General features: G+C 38.5%; 1 protein-coding gene across 1 annotated transcript; it reads right to left on the bottom strand.

Moving 5' to 3' along the window:
• Window positions 1–553: 553 nt before the first annotated feature.
• On the bottom strand, window positions 554–19201 carry LOC141282525 (zinc finger BED domain-containing protein 4-like). Its single transcript, XM_073815659.1, has 3 exons — window positions 19011–19201; window positions 1409–2959; window positions 554–876 (listed from the first exon to the last, which is right to left on the bottom strand). The coding sequence occupies exons 1-3, from the start codon at window positions 19199–19201 to the stop codon at window positions 723–725; spliced, it is 1896 nt and encodes a 631-aa protein (XP_073671760.1). The 3' UTR covers window positions 554–722.
• Window positions 19202–19457: the final 256 nt, after the last annotated feature.

The following is a 19457-nucleotide window of genomic DNA, read 5'->3' as shown; positions in this document are numbered from 1 at the left end:
CCAAGCAAGAAGCTGCCCACAAACTCTATCAGAGCTAAACAACTCCCTAGGCTACAGAGGATGTGTTGATTGATGTCTATACTCAAACTGTTGGTTGGCTGGTAGACTGCTTAAGTAGCCATATTAATAGAAGACTGCTTAAAAGGATCTGCCTAGGCTACAGAGGATGTGTTGATTGATGTCTATACTCAAACTGTTGGTTGGCTGGTAGACTGCTTAAGTAGCCATATTAATTAGGGATGCACCGAAATGAAATTCTTGGCCGAAGCCGAATAATAATGAAATGCTTGGCCGAAGGCCGAATACCGAACGCGGTGTTTCGCATTTTTTCCATTTATTTTGCCAATTTTTTCACCATTACAATAATTAAATAGTAAAAATTTGCTTTTTACTATTTTGTGTTGCTTTTCAGATAAATAAATCAAATAGCAAAAATACAATTTCAAAATATTTATTTAACACTGAACATTTTTGAACATTCCAGCAAATATTATACAAACAAAGCACAATATAACTTAAAATAAATAAATTAGTAAAAAAAAAAATTTGGCCATTTTTGAAGCCAGCCCCCCTTCTTGAATAGCCTATGTTAGGCCTATAACTGACTGCTGAAAGAATGTAACTCTGTATGTCTACAACAACAAATGTGCATTGAATAGTGCAAAAAATGTGGATGAACCCACAACAAATGAATAACTGTCCTAGACATAAGCCTACTTAGCCTACTTCTTCAGGAAAAGTGGCAGGTTCTTCTTTATGAAAAGTAGCTTCTCTGCTTTCTCACATGAAAGTCGGTTTCTCTTCTCATCGATGACATGAGATGCAGCACTAAACAGTCTCTCACTGTCGGTGCTTGTGCATGGAGCAGACAAGTACCTGCAGAATAGTTGAACATTTTATTGCAGTTTTCTGACAGTTGCTTATTTCAAAACGAACAATGTCTTCAAGATAATGAAATGGTTGAAACCCAGTGTAGGCCTACTATTTTACTACACTGAAAATAGTTAAATTTTCACAAAACACATAATATAAAATATAGGTAGTAACACTTTACAATGTTTGTTAACATTATTGCATGAACTAACAATGAGCAATACATTTGTTATGGTATTTATTTATCTTCGTTAATGTAAGATAATAAAAAATATTTAGTTCATGTTAGTATAAGTGCATTAACAGTTTTAACAAATAGGCCTACCACTTTTGATACTTTTTAATTCAAAAATTACAAATGTGATACTTAATTTTAATACTGTATTAGTAAATGTAAACATTAAGATTAATAAATGCTTTTAATAAGGGTTTTTCATTGTTAGTTAATGTTAAAAATAGAAACTACTTATAAAGTGTTACCATAATCCAAAAAATAAATAAAATCTTAAATTAATTTCCCATACAAGTAGCCTACCTGCGTGCCATCTGCGCCAGGTCGGGAAAGCGGCCTTGATTGGTCCTCCAAAATTCGAGAGGGTTATTGCTCCTGGGGATGGGGACTTCTGAGAGATACCCATCTAACTGTTGAGCGGTCGAGCTTGTCCTCTGTCTTGCAAATGGGTTATTCTCTTGGAGGATCTCATCGAACATGTCAGACAGCGAGACTGTGCGCGGCTCATCTGTAGTACAAGCCCGTTTACTCTCTGCGCTGTTTTCATCTCCTGCGCTGTGCATCACCTGACCGTCTCCATCACCTAGCGGCTTTCCCAAATCCAACTCGGCCTGGATCATTTCTCGTGTGCTCATCTTTTTCCCCACATCCAAGTAATGATCTTTATATCGTGGATCAAGCACAGTCGCGATGCAGTACAGGGGTTCTGAGTCCGCCTGACTAAATCGTGAGCTGACAGCTTCTAAGAGCGCACTTTTAGTTGTTTTTACTCCGTGGTCTGTTTCAGCCTCTTTATTTAAAAGACGCTTTAGTGCTGCAAGTAAGGGTATGACGTCTGCCACAGTTGCATCAGATGAGCTTATCTCTTTTGTTATCTGCTCAAAGGGGGCGAGAAGAGAGAGAACGTTCTCGATTAACACCCACTGGTATGCGGTGAATGTCGCGGGCAGGTCATGATCTGCTATGTATGTAGCCAAGACTCGCTTTTGCGCAAAAAGGCTTTCCAGCATATAATATGTACTGTTCCACCTTGTGCTCACATCTTGTTGGAAACGTTTTTGTGGCATTCCGAACTGTTCTTGGATAGATTGTAGGCGCGAATAGGCAAGCGGTGAATGTTTAAAATGGCCAACAATTTTCCTGCCTATCGCTATCACATCTGCTATACTGCGCTGACTCAACAGTCCCTCGTTGACCGCCAGTTGAATTGTGTGTGCCATACACCGTATGCCTTTCAGATTGCTATCTTCCATGGCTTTAGCCATATTTCTTGCGTTGTCACTTACTACCGCATGCACTTTAGATCGGTCGATACGCCAAATGTCAAACATGTTGGCAAACGCCTCAGATATGGCTACAGCTGTATGGGACCCTCTAAACTCTTGTGAGTGAAGCACAATCTTTTGTAGCTTAAAATCTGTGTCGATCCACTGCGCAGTTAAACTCAGCATACTAGTGGGGCTCACATCCGAGCTCCAAATATCAGTCGTGAAGCTGAGGGCTGCAATATCTGTAGCCAAAAGCTCATGGACGTTAGTTGAAATGACGTTATACATCTCAGGTAAGCACACGTCTGAGAAATGCCGTCTACTAGGGATGGTGTAACGGGGCTCAATATAGTCTATAAGCCTGCGAAATCCAACATCCTCTACAACAGAGAATGGTTGATCATCCAATGCGATGAATTCCATTATCCTTTTAGTAATACCTTTAGCTTTGGCACTGTCATTGGCAAACTTTTTTGCCTTTTCTAAGAAGTCAGCCACAGATGGAGTGGGTGTGGGACCGGGAGCTACTTTTCTTTTCTTTTCGCTGCTGCTGTTGCCGTTGCCGCCGCCGTGTCTTTCTCGTACTCTGCATGATGTTCGGGGTGTTTTGATTTTAAGTGATAAATTAAGCTTGAAGTGCTGTACGTTTTTGCAGACGCACCCCCTCTGGACAATTCAGCAGAACAATGTCTGCAAACGGCCGTTTTTGCCTCTTTCTCTGACACTTTAAAGTGCTTCCACACTGCTGACATGTTTGCTGCATAAAGCGCCCGCCTCTCACTCTACGCGGGTTTGATTGCGTCATTAAAAACGTCATTGTTCGGCAAAATTTATTCGGCCTTTTTACTTATTCGGCCGAACACCGAAAATGCGTTTTTTGGCTATTTTCGGCCGAATAATTTCGGTTGCCGAACATTCGGCGCATCCCTAATATTAATAGAAGACTGCTTAAAAGGAATTGCCTTGGCTACAGAGGATGTGTTGATTGATGTCTATACACAAACTGTTGGTTGGCTGGTAGAATTAGAGTCAATCCCACACAGGCTGACACATACATGAATGCATTTTGCTTGTTATGTCCAGGACTCTTTCTTAAATTTTATAACAAAGGTCCAACAGGAACTTTAATCCCTGATCAGCTATGAAGACTGCTTAAGTAGCCATATTAATAGAAGACTGCTTAAAAGGATCTGCCTAGGCTACAGAGGATGTGTTGATTGATGTCTATACTCAAACTGTTGGTTGGCTGGTAGACTGCTTAAGTAGCCATATTAATAGAAGACTGCTTAAAAGGAATTGCCTTGGCTACAGAGGATGTGTTGATTGATGTCTATACACAAACTGTTGGTTGGCTGGTAGAATTAGAGTCAATCCCACACAGGCTGACACATACATGAATGCATTTTGCTTGTTATGTCCAGGACTCTTTCTTAAATTTTATAACAACAGGAACTTTAAGCCCTGGTCAGCTATGAAGACTGCTTCAGTAGCCATATTAATAGTGTTAAATGGATCAATTTACTCACTTTGTAAAGGCAAAACATACATTCCAAACAAGCAGCTGCCCATAAACTCTATCATACATAGAGTAGTGCCTAATTGGCAATGGAGAAGGACACCTGCATCTCTTGGGATTCGAACCTGGGACTACCATATGGGAGAGCAAGTGCTCCAACCACTAGACCACAGAGAATGTGCTGAATCAAGGCAGGCTGTTGCTGATACTGTGTATTACTCTCTATGCTAACGGTTGGCTGGGAAAGTCAGAGTCAACCCAACACAGACTGAGACATACATGAATGTATTTTGCTTGAAAGCACTAAATGTTATAACCAGAAATCTTTCTTAAACTTCATCACAAAGGTCCAACAGGAATTTTAATCCCACATCAGCTATGAAGACTGCTTCAGTAGCCATATTAATAGTGATAAAAGGATCAACTTACTTTCTTTGTAAAGGAAAAACCGAAATTCCAAGCAAGAAGCTGCCCACAAACTCTATCAGAGCTAAACAACTCCCTAGGCTACAGAGGATGTGTTGATTGCCGTCTATACTCAAACTGTTGGTTGGCTGGTAGAATTAGAGTCAATCCCACACAGGCTGACACATACATGAATGCATTTTGCTTGTTATGTCCAGGACTCTTTCTTAAATTTTATAACAAAGGTCCAACAGGAACTTTAATCCCTGATCAGCTATGAAGACTGCTTAAGTAGCCATATTAATAGAAGACTGCTTAAAAGGATCTGCCTAGGCTACAGAGGATGTGTTGATTGATGTCTATACTCAAACTGTTGGTTGGCTGGTAGACTGCTTAAGTAGCCATATTAATAGAAGACTGCTTAAAAGGAATTGCCTAGGCTACAGAGGATGTGTTGATTGCTGTCTATACTCAAACTTTTGGTTGGCTGGTAGAATTAGAGTCAATCCCACACAGGATGACACATACATGAATGCATTTTGCTTGTTATGTCCAAGACTCTTTCTTAAATTTTATAACAAAGGTCCAACAGGAACTTTAAGCCCTGATCAGCTATGAAGACTGCTTCAGTAGCCATATTAATAGTGATAAAAGGATCAACTTACTCACTTTGTAAAGGCAAAACATACATTCCAACCAAACAGCTGCCCATAAACTCTATTATAGATAGAGTAGTGCCTAATTGGCAATGAAGAAGGACACCTGCATCTCTTGGTATTCAAACCTAGGACTATCACATGGGAGAACAAGTGCTCTAACCACTAGACCACAGAGAATTTGCTGAATCAAAGCAGGCTGTTGCTGAAACAGTGTATTGCTCTTTTTGCTAACGGTTGGCTGGGAAAGTCAGAGTCAACCCAACACAGACTGAGACATACATGAATGTATTTTGCTTGAAAGCACTAAATGTTATGTCCAGAACTCTTTCTTAAACTTCATCACAAAGCTCCAACAGGAATTTTAAGCCCACATCAACTATGAAGACTGCTTCAGTAGTCATATTAATAGTGATAAAGGGATCAACTTACTTGCTTTGTAAAGACAAAACCGAAATTCCAAGCAAGAAGCTCCCCACTAATTCTATCAGAGCTAAAGAAATGCCTAGGCTACAGAGGATGTGTTGATTGCTGTCTATACTCAAACTGTTGGTTGGCTGGTAGAATTAGAGTCAATCCCACACAGGCTGACACATACATGAATGCATTTTGCATGTTATGTCCAAGACTCTTTCTTAAATTTTATAATAAAGGTCCAACAGGAACTTTAAGCCCTGATCAGCTATGAAGACTGCTTCAGTATCCATATTAATAGTGATTAAAGGATCAACTTACTCACTTTGTAAAGGCAAACATACATTCCAACAAAGCAGCTGCCCATAAACTCTATTATAGATAGAGTAGTGCCTAATTGGCAATGGAGAAGGACACCTCCATCTCTTGGGATTCAAACCTAGGACTATCACATGGGAGAGCAAGTGCTCTTACCACTAAACCACAGAGAAAGTGCTGAATCAAGGCAGGCTGTTGCTGATACAGTGTATTGCTCTCTATGCTAACGGTTGGCTGGGAAAGTCAGAGTCAACCCAACACAGACTGAGACATAAATGAATGTATCTTGCTTGAAAGCACTAAATGTTATGTCCAGAACTCTTTCTTAAACTTCATCACAAAGGTCCAACAGGAATTTTAATCCCACATCAGCCATGAATACTGCTTCGGTAGCCATATTAATAGGGATAAAAGGATCAACTTACTTGCTTTGTAAAGGAAAAACCGAAATTCCAAGCAAGAAGCTGCCCACAAACTCTATCAGAGCTAATGAACTGCCTAGGCTACAGAGGATGTGTTGATTGCTGTCTATACTCAAACTGTTGGTTGGCTGGTAGAATTAGAGTCAATCCCACACAGGCTAACACATACATGAATGCATTTTGCTTGTTATGTCCAGAACTTTTTCTTAAACTTCATCACAAAGGTCCAACATGAATTGTAATCCCACATCAGCTATGAAGACTGCTTCAGTAGCCATATTAATAGTGATAAAAAAGGATCAACTTACTCACTTTGTAAAGGCAAAACATACATTCCAACCAAACAGCTGCCCATAAACTCTATTATAGATAGAGTAGTGCCTAATTGCCAATGAAGAAGGATACCTGCATCTCTTGGTATTCAAACCTAGGACTATCACATGGGAGAGCAAGTGCGCTAACCACTAGACCACAGAGAATGTGCTGAATCAAGGCAGGCTTTTGCTGATACTGTGTATTGCTCTCTATGCTAACGGTTAGCTGGGAAAGTCAGAGTCAACCCAACACAGACTGAGACATACATGAATGTATTTTGCTTGAAAGCACTAAATGTTATGTCCAGAACTCTTTCTTAAACTTCATCACAAAGGTCCAACAGGAATTTTAAGCCCACATCAACTATGAAGACTGCTTCAGTAGTCATATTAATAGTGAAAAAAGGGATCAACTTACTTGCTTTGTAAAGACAAAACCGAAATTCCAAGCAAGAAGCTGCCCACAAACTCTATCAGAGCTAAAGAATTGCCTAGGCTACAGAGTTGTGTTGATTGCTGTCTATACTCAAACTGTTGGTTGGCTGGTAGAATTAGAGTCAATCCCACAGAGGCTGACACATACAAGAATGCATTTTGCTTGTTATGTCCAGGACTCTTTCTTAAATTTTATAACAAAGGTCCAACAGGAACTTTAAGCCCTGATCAGCTATGAAGACTGCTTCAGTAGCCATATTAATAGTGATAAAAGGATCAAATTACTCACTTTGTAAAGGCAAAACATACATTCCAACCAAGCAGCTGTCCATAAACTCTATCATAGATAGAGTATTGCATAATTGGCAATGGAGAAGGACATCTGCACCTCTTGGGATTCAAACCTGGGACTACCACATGGGAGAGCAAGTGTTCTAAACACTAAAGCACTGAGAATGTGCTGAAGTAAGGCAGCCTGTTGCTGATACTGTGTATTGCTCTCTATGCTAAAGGTTGGCTGGGAAAGTCAGAGTCAACCCAACACAGACTGAGACACATATGAATGTATTTTGCTTGAAAGCACTAAATGTTATGTCCAGGACTCTTTCTTAATTTTTATAACAAAGGTCAGACAGGAATTTTAAGCCCCGATAAGCTATGAAGACTGCTTCAGTTTCCATATTACAGTTTTTCTCGATTGCTAAGACACATTTCTTGAATACTTCTCTCCTTTTCTCTAAACTGTGAACACAAAACCCAATTTTCAAGCTACATTCACAAAACCTCAGACTCTTCTTGCAAAACCAAACTTTCACCTCAAAACAGTTCAATCTGTACTCAAAACTGAACTATGTTGTCAAATCGTGCCCTGTGTCAATCAAAATTAGAAACACTATGGAGCAGTCACTATACACTACGTAGAAAAATAGAAAACACAATGCTCAGGACATGAAAGGGATAGTTCACACAAAAATGAAAATTCTGTCATCATTTGCTCACCTTCATTTTGTTACAAACCCACATACATTTCTTTGGTCTGATGAACACAAAGGAAAATATATTGAGAAATGTTTATAACCAAACCATTCGTGGAGCCAATTCACTTCCATAGTAGGAAAAAAGTATACTATGTAAGTAAATGGGGTCCATGAATGGTTTGCTTACAAACATTTCTCAAAATATCTTCCTTTGTGTTCATCAGAACAAAGACATTTATACAGGTTTGTAACAACATGAAAGTGAGTAAATGATGACAGAATTTTCATTTTTGGGTGAACTATCCTTTGAAGCTTGAGAAATAAATGTTTATTGTTTACTGTAGGCTAAATGCATGTTGCAAAACAAAAACAAACTGTGCATTTAGCACTTGTACAAAAAGACAAAACAGAAATCTTATGCAGAACATGGTCAATCATAGTAGCTCTGATTTAATCAGATATTACTGATCTTTGTCTTCGCTGACCACCTCGACCTCCTCTCACACAAACTCTTCCACACAGATTTCTATCCATTGTAGGGCCTCACAAACCAGTGCTCTCTGAACTGTCTTACTGTATGTGTATGAAGGTATATTTGGTGCAAAACAACTGCACACCTGTGACAGTGGAATTTGTATTTGTAGAGATTATCCACACATGTGTATCAGTAAATTTGAAGTCACAGATGAAGAGTTGCAAACTTGTAGATTTTTTTTCTTTCTTTCAAATACAACACAACAGTTACACATTCACAAATCCTTCAGTGCAGCTGCACAAATCCTATTTTACAAATCACAGATTAAGAAACTCACAAGCTCACGTTTTTTGCTACAATTGCTGCAGTAAATATGGTGCAAAACCTACTTGAACACCTGCATCAAAGTATGTGAAGTCACACACAAATTTTGTACATTCGCAAAATCAGTTTGTGCATCTGTGCGATGAGAGTTGCATGTGTGTAAAAAAAAATGTTCACAAATATTTTTTTATTTTTGAAATATTTTCTAGCACAAACACAAGTACATAAATACAACTGCTTGAATCTGCTGCTACGAGTTTCAAACACTCTTTTTCGTGTGCTCTCTGTTTTGCACCAAATATCCCGAGATAAATGGTGCGAAAGTAATTTGTATACCTGTAGGCTGTGCTCAGCACTGCCCACCAGGTGGCGCCTGACACTCACTGAAGCAGAGTTTATTAATTACCAGCAATGTTTCAGCAAGGTAAATCGCCTTTATCAAGGTATTATTTTCACCAAGTGGAGAACAATATAAATGGGAGTGCTAATTATACACAGATGAAGGTAATTACATACAATATTCCAATGATTCATTATTAAACAACATATAAGTTCCATAAATCTCAAACCATCAATATAAGTAGATTAAAAAAATACAAGCAGCAAATACACACATAACTAAGATACATGCTTTTTTCTTCTAATATACTAATTTGGATGATTATTTCTGTCTTTTTGAATCGGGTAACTGAACAACTAAATTGTTTTTATTATTATCTTAACAGTTGTTCTGATTTCTTAACATTTACCCTGGATGCTAACCCAAATCAAATCAGCTTTTTAGACTTGTGGGTAGCTTGTAATTTTTTACATATCCTATTAAAAAACCTACAGCTCGTCATACACTATTGAGAGTGGATTCTTATTGTCATGAGCAGGGCCGTACAGAGGATTTTATAAATACCAAGGTCCATATGTATTTTTCTAGGGCATGCACCCCAGAAAAAAATTTCAGTATGCACAACCATGTCAGTATGCACAAGACTTGTGTTGTTTATTAGTAATACATTGAAATAATTATTTTACCATCCTGGGCACATTGTTGTGTCAGTAAAGTAAACATAGGCTAACTGAATATAGGTGAATGTAATCTAGGAGATAAATTAGTTAGATCGGACCTCTCTTCTCCATCTATACCAACAGAAACCACTTTAACACTGTCATTGTTGAAAATCATATGTAGGAAAACAAATAGAGAGTATAAAACACGCATCGTGAAACATCAGAGTGCAATAATATGCAGAAATATGAACCTTCCACTAGCACTGCATTTTGTTGAACTTAATCATCCTATAACTTCATTATTGTATATAGGAATTGAGAGGGTATTTTCATCTAGAAGGTGAGGTGAGTTGGACCAATTTTAACTTAGACAGGAGGCCTTTTAGGTATAGTAAAGCCTATTAGGTATATGTAGGCCTATGTGTGTATTTGCTGCTTGTATTTTTTTAATCTACTTATATTGATGGTTTGAGATTTATGGAACTTATATTTTGTTTACTAATGAATCATTGGAGTATTGTATGTAATTACCTTCATGTGTGTATAATTAGCACTATCATTTATATTGTTCTCCACTTGGTGAAAATAATACCTTGATAAAGGCGATTTACCTTGCTGAAACATTGCTGGTAATTAATAAACTCTGCTTCAGTGAGTGTCAGGCGCCACCTGGTGGGAAGTGCTGAACATAGCCTACAGGTATACAAATCACTTTCGCACCACTTATCTCGAGATATTTGGTGCAAAACAGAGAGCACACAAAAAAGAGTGTTTGAAACTCGTAGCAGCAGATTCAAGCAGTTGTATTTATGTACTTGTGTTTGTGCTAGAAAATATTTCAAAAATAAAAAAATATTTGTGAAAAATTTTTTTTACACACATGCAACTCTCATCGCACAGATGCACAAACTGATTTGCGAATGTACAAAATTTGTGTGTGACTTCACATACTTTGATGCAGGTGTTCAAGTAGGTTTTGCACCATATTTACTGCAGCAATTGTAGCAAAAAAACGTGAGCTTGTGAGTTTCTTAATCTGTGATTTGTAAAATGGGATTTGTGCAGCTGCACTGAAGGATTTGTGAATGTGTAACTGTTATGTTGTATTTGAGGGAAAGAAAAAAAATCTACAAGTTTGCAACTCTTCATCTGTGACTTCAAATTTACTGATACACATGTGTGGATAATCTCTACAAATACAAATTCCACTGTCACAGGTGTGCAGTTGTTTTGCACCAAATATACCTTCATATATGTGTTCCCTCATATCATTAGCCACAAGTGTGATCAATTTTGAGTTGTTGTGTTCAAGTAGTGACACTTGTGCTTTAATTGTGTTTGACTTTTGTCACCTGTGCTCACCATTATGCAGCACGGGTGCATCACAATGAAAATGTGTTTGGCAAGTTGTGTCTAAACAGGTGAAAAGTGCTTATGGTTTTGCCAAAAGAGTGATTGATTCAATCAGTGGGTTCAGCAACTGAGCATTTGGTTCAGCCAATAGGGTTTAGTGGTTTAACAATTGAGAAAAACTGTAAGACAAACAACATTTACAGTTTTTTACGATTGCCGACACACTATAATTAAAATTTTCCCACAATTAGCAAAACCTAACACTTAAGGAGCAAAACACAAGGCTGGATTTGCACAACTGTAAGCACATTGTCAGCTTCACACTATTTTCAAAACATTACACACAGTGATTTGCAAAACACTAAACACACTTGTATACATTAGACAAAGAAGTCTATCAGGATGTCACTTCTTTGCAATTCCAAAGCACTGACTGTAAAATTAACACTTATGAGCCAATCGGTTAAACACAGCCATCAGGTGCACAAACACATGATTGCTAAATTGTACACACACCAATCAGGTTTAAGCACTATAAAAATGCAGCAGGTCCTGCATGAATTCATATGTATTGATGAGACAGGGTTCAAAATCACAAAAGCAAGAAGGAGAGGCAGAAATATCATTGGCCACCGGGCTATAATCAATGTTCCAGGGCAACGTGAAAGTATTTCACAGCATGCGGTTCTCCTCCATCATGCCAAAATGGGCCCTTAGAACACACCTCACATTCTCTCATTTTTGGACCGATTGCACCACATTGTCACAGCAGGTATGAAATGCACCAGATACAATACACTGTCATCTGGGACAATGTGTCATTCCACCGCTCTGCTTGGTCCAGAACTGGTTTCAACACCATCCACAGTTGACTGTACTAAACCTTCCACCATACTCTCTGTTTCAAAACCATATCAAAGAGTTTTTCTCTGCATGGCGGTGGAAGGTTTACGATCTCCAGGCTCAGATACACCTCATTCAGGCCATGGAGGACGCCTGTGACCAAATCGACACTGTAGCTGTGCAATGATGGATTCAACATTCAAGACGGTTCTTCCTGGGTTGTCTTGCTAATGAGGATATTGCTTGTGATGTTGATGAAATTCTCTGGCCAGATCCAGTTAGGCGAAGAGAGAATGTATAGTATCCCTGCTGAAAAAACAGCATAGACCAACAACATTCCCATGCTGGTCCATGCTGGTTTGGTGCTGGTTTAGCTGGTGGTCACCACCATACCAACACCAAAACACATTATATGCTGGTCTTGCTGGTATGACCAGCATGGGATGCTGGTGTTGGTATGCTAATGACCACCAGCTAAACGAGCACCAAACCAGCATGGACCAGCATGGGAATGCTGGTGGTCAGCACCAAAACACAATTTGCTGGTATGCTGGTTTTTCCAGCAGGGATGACCGTAGTATTTTCTTTACAATATTGTCAGTTTTTTTCAGATAATTTTTTAAGTTTGTTGTACATGGAATAAAACAGTACACTACAAAGTAAATAAACATTTCACAAACCATTGGCGTCTTTGGACTGAACCTATGAGTGAATTTGGAGTGTCTTCTCTGTGAAGTCTGAATGACTGAGGAACCCCATGTTTTAACAGGTGCTCCAAATCTTCTTCTTCTTCTTCTTCTTCAGTGAATTTTATTGGCAGTTTGCAATCTTTGTGCATTACCGCCATCTACTGGATTGAGGTGTGATCACATTGGGAAGTCAAAAAATAAATGTATATATATATATATATATAAAAATATATATATATATATAAAAAAAAAAAAATAAAAAAATAAAAATATATAAAATAAAATTGGGCTAAAGTCTTCTTGCTAGTTGTGTTTCTTTCAGATATTCTATCACTGCTTTGCTTATAAACTGTGTTCCAGATAGACTCAACAGGTTGCTCAAAGTCAAAGAGTTCTTTGATACTCTCTTCAGTTTTTTTCTCTCGTCAGAATACTGCCTACAAATCAGAAGTACATGCTTCACTGTTTCTATTTCTGTACAATATGGGCACATTCCGGTCTCATGTTTCCCTATTATATGTAAGCCACTGTTCAGTCCTGTATGTCCTAACCTTAGCCTTGTTAGCCAGGTTTCTTCCTGTCGTGAAAGTGAACCGTTCATTTTAACTGTTATATTTGGTTGAATACTATATAAATGCCTACCTACACGTGCACGACACGGTGCGCACTGCGCAGTACAGGGAGGATCCCCCTCGAGCCGGCATTGAACCGAAGCGATATGCTTATATTATTATTATTTTACAAGAACAACGTGAGGAGAGCATGCACAGCTTTTGTTTATTGCTGTCTGTGTGTATTAACATCTCTAAATGTTAGATGCAAACAGGGCTCTCAAGTCTCACGCATTCGGCGGGAGACACGCATTTCAGCCAGTTTACACGCCAGTGACGCCACACCTTGCATTTCTCACGCTGAAAATAAAACATTCTTCCCATATAAAAACAATGGATGAGGCAAAGGCAGGGACGTTCTCTGCCGGGAGTTCATACAGGTAGCTGTCTCGAGTTTTTAGGTGTGCTCAACTTCACGCAGCAATGCAAGAACCGAAACGCATATGACATCAAAGTACCGCGAGAAATATTCGGGAAATCATACGGAGGAGTTTGATTTCAAATCGCTCTCGCGCTGTTCTAATGTCATTCACCACGCGGAGTTTGTTGGAGGAGCAAGATCCGATGAATACGGTAAAAAAAACCTCGTTTAATTTTTGTATCATATTGAATTTACGATTCCTGGACTCGCCTTTGATAAAAGACAATGTGAGCTGATGTTGGGTAATATAGCCATACTCGTGCTAAATTATTAACTCAGTCAAAAACTCTCCAGCTTTGCAACCAGTTTTAGTTTACCTGAAAATAAAGAAAGTACTAGAGGCTTCATAAAATGAATGAAAGGAGAGATGAATGTCATTATTTTATTGCCGTGTCATCAAGGCATCAAAGTGTGCAAAAACACAACACAAACACGATTCAAAACTATAGACTACTCTCTTGCTATACAAATTTCGAACAGGATTAGAATAGAATAGAATTATATTTTAAATATGACAACAAAAACACAAGACTGTAAACGTAATAATATCTTAATGTCACAATGCAATAATATCATATAATTTCAAAACTGCAAATACTGTTGACACACACAAACACAAAATGAAATGCACTGTAAGTCGTTTTGGATAAAAGTGGCTGCCAAATGCATAAATATATAGATATAAAACTCAGTCTATATATATTTTTCTCTCTCACTCTATTTGCAAGGAAAATAAAGGAAAACGTTAGACTTAAAATCATCTTTCTATTCTGTATTACTTTATTATTTGTTTCAGTTGTGTGCTTGCGTGTCAGCGAGCAAAGTGCCCTTTTTATTTTTTGAGCACCTGCCTCTCCAATTGTCTCTGCACGGCCCTGATCTGTATATATTTGTACTGTGTCATTATACATTACTTCTATATACTGCTCTACACTTTGATACATTCCCATCTTGACTCTATTCTTAACTTCCAGATCAACTACAGGATAGTAGAAAAACCACGGTGGAATTGGACTCAAGTTAATATTTTTGCTGCACGGTATAGTACTGATTCCCATATCATCTGCTTCTTTATTGCTATTCCATCCAAAACTGCTATTCATAGTGCGACCATATTCCCAGCATTCTTCTAACACCAGTTTTGTAGGATGTGTAATTTCATGCCCTTGTAAGTTTACCCAATATGCTAGAGAAAGTTGTAATCTCCTAAGATTTAAAGGCATCTCCCCTACTACTACTTGCAGTGCTGGGATAGGTGATGTTCGGAAGGCTCCACTACACAACCGAAGAGCTTTGGCCTGCACCTTGTCCAGCTCAGCTAATGTAGATTTTGCTGCTGTTTTGTATACTGTACATCCATAATCAAACACTGATCGGATTATTGCAATATAGATTCTTTTCAAAGAAGATCCTGATGCCCCCCAGCTGTACCCTGAAAGACACTTCAAAAGATTAATTGCTTTCTTACATTTGTCCACCATTTTCTGAACATGATTTTTAAAAGTAAGTTTACTGTCAAACCACACACCAAGATATCTTAATTCATTAACTTGTTTGAGAGATTGTCCATTTATCTTAAGATCTATTGTGGGTTTTACCCTTTTCTTAGAAAAACAGATGACTTGCGTTTTTTCCACTGAGAGGTGGAACCCCCAGTCAAGTGACCATCTCCCAACCTGACTAATTGCTATTTGCATCCTTTGCTGTAAATTGTCAATATTACGGCCCCTTACCCACAACGCTCCATCATCTGCATATAATGCCCTGTTTATTCTTTGGTTCACTCCATCAAACACATCATTAATCATTATATTAAACAAAATTGGACTGCATACACTACCCTGTGGGGTGCCATTTTCTATTGTGTATGTACTTGATGACTCTGACCCTATCCTGACCTCTATAGTTCTATCCTTTAAAAAATCTTTAATCCAGTTGAACATCTTTCCTCCTATTTCCAATTTATTCAACTTAATTAAAAGTCCCTCCTTCCACAGCATGTCGTAGGCCTTCTCTATATCAAAAAAGATTGCCAAAACAGATTCTTTGTTAACTTGCGCTTTACGTATCTCATTCTCCAGGCAAACTACAGGATCCATAGTTGTTCTTCCACAACGGAATCCACTCTGATATGGTGAAATCAGCCCTCTGCTTTCTAAATTATACACTAACCTTTTAGTAATCATCTTCTCCATGAGTTTACATAGATTGGATGTTAAAGGTATAGCGGAAGATTTTCGTTTTCCGGGTGGATCATCACTGTTATTGGTCATCCCAGATATCAATCATTCTGATTATATGTTGACGTATAACCGTCGCACGTGCTCGCCTCTACGTTTGCTTTCTGCACATGCGCACTTTCACGTGTATGTGTGTTGTGCTACGGTTTCAACCATTCATTGAAGGTCGCGTTCTCACTGTGTTTTTTTCAAAATGTCTGAGGGTCACAAGAGAAAAAGTGTCTACGAATTGTATGACAAGAAGAGAAAGGACTATAAATAAAGAAACAAGACCAGAGTGTTTATGGGAGACTATTTCACACGCTGGCGTGAGCTAAAGGACAGGTTGGGCTTCCCACGCGAAGTTTCTTCTGGAAAGGTACATTTTGTCATGCTATTTGGAGAAATCCATTTAAAATCACTGCTGGTAAAAGTTGATGTAAGCTATGATTTGCGATGCTAGCCCTGGCACAAGTCACGAACCGCACAGACACGGTAAACATGCAGACAGAAACTTGTAAACAGAGCGAAGAGAAGAACTGAGCTCCTGCACGCTCTCTCTCTGTCTCGTGCACGCGTTTAACAGGCGTTCCCTCTCGGGAGCATTTTTTAAAAAATATCGAGGGGCGGTTCTTTTAAATAATTTGGGAAAATCTTCCGCTATACCTTTAATGATATTGGTCTGTAGCTTTTGACATTCATTTTATCCTTTCCTGGTTTCCCTATAGGAACTATTACGGAGTGTTTCCACCCAGTAGGCAATTTTCCTTGCTCCCAAATTTTGTTATACAAAACCAGTATCACATTTTTTGCCACATCAGATATTTCTTCAATCATTTTATAGCATATCCCATCTCTTCCTGGTGAGGTATTTTTAACACCTATCAATGCTCTTTTTAGTTCAAACAGTGTGAACTTTGCATCTAGTGAGCTCTCCCCCACCTCTTTAATCCCTAGCTTGTTTTTATTTTCTTCAACAATCCTCTTTCTTATATCTAGCTCTTCACTGGAGAGATTCTGTGAACTATGTATCCTTACGAACGATTTTGCAAGCGTCTCAGCTTTTTCTTTACTGGTTACCGCCTCAGTATCACCATCTCTTAATACTGGTAATGAAAAATCCCTTCTTATGCCACCCATCTTTCTGATCATTCCCCATATGTCATTAATTTTGATTCCTGTTCCAATATTACTACAGAAGTCTCTCCAATATTTCCTTTTAGCTTCTCTTATGATTCTTTTAGCTTTAGCCTGTGCTCTTTTATACTCCACTAGATTAAAAAATGAATGATTAGATTTAACAATTTTAAAGGCTTTATTTCTGTTTTTAACAGCCTCTCTACACTCATCAGACCACCATGGTACCATTTTCTTCTTCTTTGCACCAGATGTTTTCCCTATTGTTTCTTCTGCTGACTCATGTATTATTTTAATAATCATATCATTCAACTCCTCAACGTCGTCACTCATATTTGACCTGACTTCAATTAGTTTGCTACTTGTTATAAAATTATACAGCCCCCAATTGGCATTTTTCATTCTCCATCTTGAACTCCAATTTTCTTCAAAACTAATATTTTGATTCCTTATTTTAATCCAGATAGGATAATGATCACTACCCATTGCATTGTCACTGCTCACATCCCATGTACAGGTACCTGCTAATTGTTGCGACACAATAGTAAGATCAATTGCAGATTCTACGCCATGAACTATGTCATACCTAGTACCTCTTCCATCATTTAGACATACTAACAAATTATCATCCATAAACTCCTCAATGGTATACCCATCTCTGTCTGTTCTGGCACATCCCCACAAGGTATTATATGCATTAAAATCACCACATACTATAACTTTAGAGTTTTCCCTATCACATACACTCTCCAACATTTCCCTAGTTATTTTCTGACAAGGATTATAATAGTTTATTATTCTGATTTTTGTTTTGTTAACCCATGCCTCTATTATGATTATCTCAAATTCTTCACAACCGTTGATAACTCTATAGTTAACACCATGTTGTATAAAAGTGACTACACCGCCCCCTATAGCATGAATTCTATCCTTACGCACTGCTGTATAGCCATACAATGTAAATTCCAGTGAAGGTTTTAGCCAGGATTCCTGAATGCAAATAATGTTAGGTTTAACTGATTGCTCCTGAATATGCTGTTTTAATTCTTGTCCGTTTGCTATTAGACTCCTCGCATTCCATTGTAAAATGGTTAGCATCATTAATCCCCACCACCACATGTTGATTGTGAATCTAATATCCCCGTTAAAAGTGTTGCATTAATGATCTCTACTGACATCTCTTCCATATCCAAATACTTTTCTGCCGCTTTTGCAATTATCTTAGTTCTCTCTGTTCGGCTACATGCTTGAGCAGAACAGTTAATGATTTCTACCATAAATGCTACAAACCTTTTCTTTTCCACTATAAGTGTATCCTTGGTAACATTGCAGCATCTATAAGTGCTTTGAACTGGGTGTTGAATCACAGGTGCTATTCTACTACTATTATTATCATTAGTTTTTACCTTTTTGATTGCCTCAACGTAAGTAAGCTTTTCTTTAACCTTTACATTCTGAATTTGGACCGCTTTTTTATGTGCATCACATCCTTTGTAGGCCGCACTATGCTCTCCTCCACAATTACAGCATTTGATTTTAACTCCCCTCTCACACTTCCCGTATTCATGTTCCCCTCCGCATTTAGCGCACCGAAGTTTACTCTTACAGGCTGCTGCAATATGTCCAAACCGCTGGCATTTAAAGCATCTCATTGGGGGAGGGATGTATGGTCTTACAATATAGCTGACATACCCAATTCTGATTCTTTCAGGGATTTTATCTTCCTCTAAAGTCAACAATACAGATAGGCTAGGCCCCTTAACTCCATCTCTTGTGAAAGGTAAGCGTTTAACTCTCGTTACTCGCACTCCTCTGACATTAACCTTGATTTCTTCTTCAGTTATCTCAGTAGACACTCCAGATATTACACCCATAACCTTGCCTCTATCTTCCCATACTTGTGGCTTAACCTCTTTCCCAAGCAATGATTTACATTTCATCAATGCTTGCTGCTGTACTTTATCTCTACAAATAATTAGTAGATTCCCATCTCGTAAGGTTTTAACCAACCGTACTTCACCCACCAATTTGTGAATAACTTCACTAACCTTCAAGGGGTTTAATGTACCGGGAGATTGAAATCGCATAATAACCTTTACTTCAGACCTTTGTTCTTCCTCTCCCTTTTCTCCATCAGATTCTCTCTGCTTTCTTTTCATTTTCTTTCGATTCACTAACCTCCATTCTTCGTTGTTTGAATTTCCCTCATTACCCGTGTCCACCTCAATCTCACTTCCTTCGTCCACCTCACTTCCTGCACCTCCCGGATCACACCTCAATCCTCCAAACTCAGCCATCCTCTGCTGCTATCTCCCTCGTGCTCCAAATCAGTGACAATGACTGATTACATGACAAGCAGCTGATTTACTGCTGCTGATGCACTCTGGGAAATTAAGTTCTTTAAGTCTCATTTCTGAGATTCTGCTCAACACTTCCCACTTGAGCTCCTGGTTTTTCAAAACCAGAGGTCACACAAGTTCTTTCATACCTCTTCTTGTTCTTCAATGGGAATTAGAATGACAAGGCGTCTGACATCTCTGTGAAGAATTGTGC

Source organism: Paramisgurnus dabryanus, chromosome 9, assembly GCF_030506205.2.
Source record: "Paramisgurnus dabryanus chromosome 9, PD_genome_1.1, whole genome shotgun sequence".
NCBI lineage: Eukaryota > Metazoa > Chordata > Actinopteri > Cypriniformes > Cobitidae > Paramisgurnus > Paramisgurnus dabryanus.
Note: the sequence above shows the minus strand (reverse complement) of the source record. Positions and strands in the feature narration are given on the sequence as shown.